At 34.3% G+C, this 9,418-nt stretch overlaps 1 protein-coding gene across 1 annotated transcript; it reads right to left on the bottom strand.

Moving 5' to 3' along the window:
• Window positions 1-6,914: 6,914 nt before the first annotated feature.
• On the bottom strand, window positions 6,915-7,619 carry LOC108346614 (secreted RxLR effector protein 161-like). The gene has a single exon (XM_017585678.1). The coding sequence runs from the start codon at window positions 7,617-7,619 to the stop codon at window positions 6,915-6,917; it is 705 nt and encodes a 234-aa protein (XP_017441167.1).
• Between the last annotated feature and the right edge of the window lie 1,799 nt (window positions 7,620-9,418).

Here is a 9,418-nt window from a genome sequence, read left to right as displayed (position 1 = left end):
TGCATTATTAGTTATTAGTGTTATAAATAATGAATGAAAATGTGTAAGGAGACAAGAATAGGGTCGTTGTCGTGGACAGTTGAGATGATGTTGAAAGTAGGCGGTTACTGTAGCAAGAGGTTAGTTAAAGTGGAGTTTGGAAGATCAAATTGAATGTATTCACTGTACTTGTAAGCAGTCATTTCCCCTTTATATGTTCTATAATTTATTGTTTTTTCGAACTAAGTTTTGTTAACAAGTAGTTAACTTAGGTTATCAAGAGACGAGGAATAGTTTGGCAAGACATGACGTGTTAGATAACAAAATTAAAAGATAAGGAAGATAACTTCTACTAACAATGACATCATTATAGTTGCTATATAGGCGCATTTTAATGGTTCTAAATATTATATTGGAATGGCTTTAGTTGTCCATTGAATATTTTTTACTTTATGTCAATTACTTTGAATTAAAAACTAAATTGTCTAATATATGTTTTTAATCTTGTAGTTTAAATAACTTAATTATGCACACTAAATAATTTTTATATGATATTTTATCTATTTATTATAAAAGATATATATATATATATATAATAATTTAAATATGATTGTTTCGATTTGTTTACTTACACAAATTGTCTTTTTTTTCGAAGTTTAGGTCACAATATAATCTTGAATCTTTTTGTACTATTCAGTTCATCCGGATGTTCCTTGCAGAAAGCATTCCAAGACTCAAGTCAGTGTTTGTCTACATAGTATGATAATAAATGCATAGTAAAAAGTATCACACTACCTGAATGTCAAACCTGTATTTATAAACTTCATTGATGAACTTCTAATTAGTTCTAACCGAATTACGGCTCATATGCTAGTAATATGGTTTAGGTTTAACCTAATTATTCTTAATAGCTTATCTTGTTTGTGGTCTGACTGATCGGTCATTTCGTTGTTGGATGGTTGATAGCTCGGTTCATGGCTGATTGGACGGTCATACAGTACGCATATAAGAACTGAGAAATTGGAAAGACATGTGTATGCATTTGAGTGGACGGTCGATTTTTTACGGTAGTATATAAGTAAAAGTTTCAAAATTTTACTTCATTCTTTGCATGCACTCTCTCTCTCCAAAGTTCTGATCTCTTCTTTTATCCTCTTCTCTCTAAAAAATCTCTCATCTTACTTAATGTACTTTATAATTAGACCAAGTTTAAGTCATCTTGGAGTCCAAAACAACATTTTCAACCGATCAAAGTCTCGTTTAGGGCTGGTGAGTCTCGAGTTCTTGAGTTCTTGTGAGATTCCAAAACTTTTTGATACATGCAAGTCAATTTTCTAGTTGCATGTGTTCATCTACTTCCTCTTCCCATTTCTGATCATAAATTTGATCTTTTGGTGGGTTTATTCTTATGAATCGGTGAATTTTAGGTGGTGATCGAGTTCTACCGCCGTTGAGTGTACGGTTCGGTCAAAAAGGCAAGGGAAGCTAGTTAATTTAATTGCTTAGTTTATGATGTATGAAAATGTTGTGTCTTGGGGATGCATGTGTGTGAAACTGAATGATTGTGTGCTTGATATGGTTATTGAAGAATATTATATGTTGTATTCATGTTGATTGTGGTTCTGCATAGTGTTGGTTCAGTGACCGAGTGGTATTGGAAGGAATTGTGGTAGTAAAAGTGGAGAATTTGGGTTCGGTGAGTTTGGTCTGTATGAGAAATGTTTAGATGTTCTTTAGAAATGTATAGGTTTGTATAATATAAAATTGGGAGGATTAGAAGTTAAGAAGAATGAAAGAAATTGGTAAAGATTTGGTGTTGATCATAATTCTGCAGTCATTCTCCAGAATTATGTAGTTCGCTGAGGGTCCTTCGTTGACCGTTCGGCCTTCTCCTTGTATCCGGTCTTAATTAAGTTATGCTTATGTGGAACTTTAGTTAATCACCGATCAGTCTTGTACTAGTAGTTGATTTTTAAAATAGTGTTCGATCTAGTATCAGTATCGGTATTCGGTCTTAATTGTGTTTGGCCTCTTATGGGCGTTACCAGTTAATGACCGTTCTGTTTGAGTTGGTATTCGTTTTATTATACCGTTCGGTCATACTATGGTACCTTTTGGTCCTACACTAGAGCTCGGTCTCTTAGTGGGGATAGGTCTTCTTTTAGAATTCGGTCTATATTAGCATTCAATTTTGTTGGGGTGTTCGGTCTAATATTGGTTCTCGGCCTTGCTATAGAATCAGAATGTTATAGTATTCGGTCTCACTTCTAGTAGTCGGTCAGTAATAGTGTTTGGCTACTTCTTCAACATTACCTAGTATGGATCATTTGGTCCTGTTCTTTAGATAGTGAAAGACCGTTCAGTCTCGTACTAAGTGTTCTGTCTAAGTTATAAGAGTTTTGTCTAAGTGATTAGTATTTGGTCATATTCTTAGGTGATAATTGTTACCGTTCGGTTTGACCTTACTAGGAAGCTTTCGGTCTGTAAAGGGTTAAGGTTATATTGTATTGTGAGTGTTTATTTCAGTGGTTTAAATGTATTATGTATGAGAAATAACGTTGATATTGTAGTATAGTATGAGATTTCTAAAGGTAAATATGAAAGAGCATTCCAAGGAGGAATGTCTCGGTGGTTGGTTTTCAATGTAATAATATGGTATGAATATGGATAGTGGAATCCACGACGTTCATCCTGACATTCTAATGGTTACCAAATCTCAAGTAGAGGTGGGTAATTCATGTCGTGAGAATAACAGAAGGTCCTAGTCTAAGGGAGAAGATCTTAGGTGAGGTATAACGGGCTAACCTCGTGTGGCAGCTGATGGGTTTCTAGTTACTACACCCACGAGTGCACGAACGACCATAGCTACATATTCATACCAGTTCGGACAGTCAAAGTAAAGTGGTCGGTTAATATGTGTATGTGTTTTATGCAAATGTATGAGTGTTTTATTGGTTTATTGAATTGTATGTTAACTTGATTGTTAAATTACACTAGCTTACCCTACTTTTCTGTTTTGCCATGGTTACCCGTTCGGTTTATCCTTTCCAATGATCATCCGATTGATGTGAGCAGAAGTAGAAGAGGTCTCGGTGGAGCAAGCTTTGGAAGGAGAAGATCCACTAGTTTAGTATATATTGTTCGGTCTTGTACATAGTTTAGTGTTTTGGAACGTTGGATTAAGCGGATTTAAAGGTTAAGATTCGCCCGAGAAAACTTTCTTTTTGGCTATAAATAGGGAGTGTGGTCGTTGTCATTTTCACACTTACGCTTTTTCTCAGCATTTATTCACTTCTCTCTTTCAAAGGTAATAATGTCATTTGTAGGGTTTTTGTCGTCTGAGGGGTTCGTTGGGAGGTAAAGTCGGGGGTATGCTGATGATGCATTAGAGTTGTCATCGTCTGTTGAGTCTTCCATTTTGGGGTCAACCGAGCGGGAGGAGCCTTCAGTTGACGGTGGAGCATCCATGCATATAATAACGATGTTACTTTGGTTGGGGAGGGTGCGGATCCGGTTGAGGAGGGTGCGATGGGTGCCATAGAGATAAATGCGGCCGGTGAGTGGACGAGGCTCATTGGCTCCGCTATTGCCCGTTCTGGGATATGGTTGGGCTCCTCATGAGGTAGGGCTTTATGTTCCCTACTTCTACATCAGTTCATCCTTGCAAAATTTCAAGGATCGAGTGGACTTAGTGGCGGAGGTTGTCGATGCCACATGCTTTAAATTAGTTGTTTGCAAAAGGAATCAACGTGTTTGTCACGAGAGTGAAGGTTATGCGATTGATTTTTTCTGTGTATTCTACCATCTTTCGCAACATGTTCGTTTGGGTTTCCTTTTTTAGACTTCTAGATGGGCGTTCTACGGAAGTTAAATGTGACCCCCACCCAGCTGCATCTGAACGGGTAGGCATTTATCATCATTTGGAAGGCTCTCGCCCTAACTCCGACGTTCGCCTCCTTTTTGTACTTTTTACGCACCCAATCGCACCCTAATGGGTTTTGGGTATCATCTATATAAAGCACTCCAATGTGAAACCTGTATTTATAGACTTTCGTGATAGACTTCTAATTAGGTATGGCCTAATTATGACCCATATGCTAATAACCCGATTTAAGTTTATCCTAATTACTCTTAATAGTTTATCTTCCTTGTGCTCTAACCAATCAGTCATTTCGTTGTTAGATGGTCATACAGTATAATGATATTTTAGTTATTTATTTTAAACGGTTTAATTATATATACCAATAATTTTAACATAATATTTTAATAGTTTATGAAGAAAAATTTATTTATATGTATAGAACAAATTTGATTTGATATTTTAATCATTTCTTTGATTAATACATTATTCATCATTGATTAAAAGTTAGTATGCTTATTATATATCATTGATTCCATGTGCTAACTTGAAGGAATTTTAAAAATAATTATAATTTATTTCAAGAACATGTCTCTTTGAACCTTGTTAAGAAAAATCAATCTTTAAGAAAAGTCAATGTTAGAAATCAAATCCAAGCTAAGTAAAAGCATTATATAATTCCATTATAACAATTTCAATCAACTATAAGATATCTTGTACTATAATTATAAAACTTGCAATTTTTCTTTTCTTGTCATTGTTGCATGACAATTGTCGTGTTCAAAAGATTTTCTCGTTCTTTGAAGCAGATTTTTGTTGTGTGCTTTCAAGAATTGAAATAGACAAATTTATCTCAAGATTAGGCAAAAACGAAATGGTGGTTCATCTTCTAGTAGCAACCATAAAATTTTATAGTCGAGAAAAATGTTATGAAACCCTAAAATGAACGTCAAATATTATTATTACAAATGAGCATTGTTCTTCAAAAATAGAAAAAGCAAGGTTGAGTTTAATATTCCAATACACATATATTGAGACTAGATATTTGAGTTTAATATTCCAATACTTATATATTGAGTTATGGATGAACATTATAATATATCCACTTAAAAGATTGTATAACACTCAAGTTAATTAAAACTATTAAAAATATTAGATTTATATGAGTATATAAGTATTAAGTAATAAAGTTGAGTAATTGCATATTATTAATATTTATAGGCTTACTGGTCTCTTTAATAAAGACTAAGTAAGCAAAAGATATAATTAGTTATACAACCCTATAATAAAGACTTAATAACCAAACGATATAATTAGTTGTATCAGTTGAATAATATTACATATCTTTCCGTCAAACACTCATTTGATTGTTAATAAGGAATAAATAATCATATGTAGTTATTAGTTCCTTATCCAAGTTATTGAAAATATTTGGATTATTTTCATATAGTTAAATATTCGGCCAATAATATTTAATAATGATTATTGTACTGTATAATCGTCTGGTCAATGACTATATGAACAATGATTGTTCGGTTAACTATAACTCAAACGATAACTGCTAAGTCAACTACAACTTGGATTATCAACCATCAAGTGTGTAATTGATGGAAGCACCTGCAAGAATCTTACACGAAGGAAGCAATCTAGTTTCAGAGGTGTAGTAGTGATGAAGATTAGATGAAGGTATGATGAGTGTGTGAGGCCTCACAACTCATAAGGTCTTCCTACTAAGGAAGGAAGCTAGAAAAGAGTAAGAGAATTTGAAAATTCAGTGTGAATAAAGAGCAAAAGTAGCTGGACACAAATCAACAACATCTTGTTAAGCTCTTAAGTGAGTTTTTACAAAGGCTAGGCTCTCTTATTTATAGGTAAGGGAAAGCCTCAAATTTGGTACAAATTCCCTCAAAAATTGAAAATAGAGTCAATTGTAAATGTCAGTTGTAATGACATGAAATCCATGTTTGAAACACAAAGAACGTGGGCTCCAAGTGGCAGACTTGTTAAGACAAAAATTGTCTATGCACCCAAAGACTCTCATGTTTTAAAGTTTAATCAAATAACATTAAAATGGATAGTAATATGAAAACAACTTAGGGTGAAAACACAAGACCTAGAACCAAAATCCTCAAACATAGAAAACCTACACAAAAACTTAGAACTAGAATCTTCAACATAGAAAAGCTTAGGAAAGCACTTAAAAAAACATCTAGGATAAAACACTCAAACGCATGAATAAACTTTATTGTGCCTAAAGCGCCCAAGAGAGTTGAAGTAAAATGCTTAATGCTTATCGTACCTGAAAGAGGTATTCAACATAACTCTCGGAAGCAAAACCATCAAGACGATGTCTATAACAAAACACATTAAAAGACTTTAATTATTAAAATATAAAAAGAAAGCTTTAACAAGCTAAACACTATCTGTCTAAAAAGAGACAAAACCAAAAAAAAGTGTTTACTTGACTAAACGATACCATAAGCTTAAAACAATACTTTGTCCAACGATGAAGTCCCTATACAATATTTGGTATCTTTAGGAAATATCTTAATTGCAAAAAGCTACCTAATGATTGGAAATCAAAAAACACTTTTTTGTTCTGAGCAAGCAAATCATGGAATTTATAACCCATATTAAACAGTAATCGATTGATCCACAATTGCAATCGATTTCATTTCTTTCCATTTTACTTAATCTCCAGTTGTTCATCCAGAAGCAATGTTCCTGCAAAACCTTTCAAGATCTTTTCCAGATCAAGCATTTTAGAATCATTGTAATGCAAGAATTATTACAGGTATAATCAGTGTGTGTAAATGTATGAATGCAATGATAAACAGTAAAGCAATCAACTTCATACACAACACAATCGACTTTAATCAGATATAAATCACTACTGTATACTACTGTCATTTAAGATTCCTAGTTCATTTCGAATAGTATTAAATCTTTCTTTGTTCAACGGTTTTGTAAAAATATGAGCCCATTGATGTAAGGTATCTACATACTCGACCTTAATTTCATCCTTGAGGATGTGGTCTCGTATGAAGTGATGCCTTATTTCAATATGCTTAGTTTTCTAATGAAGAACATGATTTTTAGTCAAATTTATTGCACTTGTGTTATCATATTTTAAGGGAATGTGATCTAGTGATATATCGTAATCTTCTAGTTGGCTCTTGATCCAAAGAGACTGAGTACAACAGCTACCAGCTGCTATGTATTCAGCTTCTGTGGTGGATAATGTCACACAAGCTTGTTTCTTTGAATGCCAAGAGACTAAAGAAGATCCAAATAGATGACAAGTGCCACTAGTGCTCTTTCTATCTAGCTTACAGCCTCCAAAGTCAGAATCACTATAACCTTCAAGAAAAATATTTGTACCATTTGGATACCACAGTCCAAGACTTTGTGTTCCTTTAAGATATTCCAAAATTCTTTTTACAGCAGTTAGATGTGATTCTTTAAGTGAAGACTGAAATTTAGCATAAAGACATACATTATGCATGATGTCAGGTCTACTGGCAGTTAGATATAACAAAGATTCGATCATACCTTTGTACATCTTTTGATCAACATTCTTACCGGCTTCATCAAGATCTAGGTAGCAGTTTGTAGCCATGGGAGTTGGAGCTTCATTGCAATCCAGCATTTTGAATTTCTTCAACAGATCAGTACAGTACTTGGATTGGTGAATGAAAATGCCACTTTTAGCTTGCTTGACTTGAAGACCAAGAAAGTAAGTAAGCTCTCCCATCATGGACATTTCAAACTCATCCTGCATAGTCTTGGAAAATTCTTTGCACAAAGTAGGATTAGTTGATCCGAAGATAATGTCATCAAAATAAATTTGAACTTACAATTTATCTTTATTTTAACTTTTAATGAAGAGAGTTGAGTCAACTTTACCCTTGGAGAATCCTTTCTTTACCAGAAACTCACTTAAGCGCTCATACCATGACCTTGGCGCTTGCTTTAACCCATACAAATCCTTTTTGAGCTTGAAGACATAGTCTGGATGTTATAAATCCTCAAATCCTGGTGGTTGTTCCACATAAACTTTGTCTTTAATATATCCATTTAGGAATGCACTTTTGACATCCATTTGATATAGCTGGAATTTCATCACTGGTGCAATAGTAAGAAGAATTCTTATTGCCTCTAGTCTAGCCATAGGTGCATATGTTTCATCATAATCGATTCCTTCCTCTTGGCAATAGCCTTTTACAACTAATCTTGCTTTATTTCTTATGATTTCACCTGAATCATCCATCTTATTTCTGAAAACCCATTTTGTGCCTATGACCTGCAGATTATTTGTTCTTGGTAACAGTTCCCATACATTATTCCTCTTAAACTGGTTTAGTTCCTCTTGCATGGCCATCATCCAATTTTCATCTTCAAGAGCATCTTCAACCCTTTTTGGCTCAATCTTAGACACGTATGTAACATTCATACAGAACTCATTCAGTTTCCTTCTTGTAGACACACCTCTCGTAATATCACCAATTATGTTTCATGTACAGACATTTTTAGGAACTTTCCATTCCTTAACTGATTTTGTTATGGGAGAATCGATTACGTCTTCAGAGTTCTCTTCTTCTGGAATTTCCTCATTTTCTTCCTCTTCTCTAGTAGAGTTGTCAGCTTCTATAGATTTTCTAGTCTGTTCAGGATTAATAGTGGTTTCAACATACTCGTCAAACGCAACGTGAATCGATTCTTCATCACCCATTGTTCTCTTGTTGTATATCCGATAAGCTTTTCTTGTAAGTGAATGTCCTATAAAAATTGCTTCATCAGCCTTGGAGTCAAACTTACCAAGGTTTTCCTTTCCATTGTTTAGTACAAAACATTTGCATCCGAAGATCCTTAGATGTGAGATGTTTGGCTTTCTTCCTTTGAATAGATCATATGGAGTTACTTTCAACATTGTTCTTATTACAGTTTTGTTCAACACATAGCATGTTATACTTAGTGCATCTGCCCAGAAATACTTTGGCATGTTCCTTTCATTCAGCATTGTTCTTGCTAACTCTTCCAATGCCCTATTCTTTCTTTCAATCACACCATTTTGTTGAGGTGTTCTAGGTGCTGAGAAATTGTGAGATATTCCCATTTTCGCATAGTATTCATCAAATGCTTCATTCTGAAATTCTTTGTCGTGGTCACTTCTAATCGATTTGATTTTGAGTTCCTTCTCATTTTGAATAATAGTAGCAAACTTCTTAAACACTTTGAACGTGTCACTCTTGGCAGGGATGAAGAAGGTCCAATTGAAGCGAGAATAGTCATCCACGATTACTAATCCATAAGAATTTCCACCTTGACTTTTCACCCTTGAGGGACCGAATAAGTCCATGTGTAGAAGTTGAAGAGGTCTGGAAGTTGGCATCTCCCTTTTGTTCTTGAAGGACTGCCTAGTTTGTTTTTGGCATGCATCACATAATCTCTCAGAAGCGTAGCGAATGTTGGGAAGACCAATGACAAGATCCTTTGATACTAGCTTATTCAAAATATTCATAGAAGTCATTAGTAACAGAGTTTAATCTTGCATTGCAAGTAGTTGATATTAGTTCAAAT

Source organism: Vigna angularis, chromosome 9 (genome assembly GCF_016808095.1).
Source record: "Vigna angularis cultivar LongXiaoDou No.4 chromosome 9, ASM1680809v1, whole genome shotgun sequence".
NCBI classification, from domain to species: Eukaryota; Viridiplantae; Streptophyta; class Magnoliopsida; order Fabales; family Fabaceae; genus Vigna; species Vigna angularis.
Note: the sequence above shows the minus strand (reverse complement) of the source record. Positions and strands in the feature narration are given on the sequence as shown.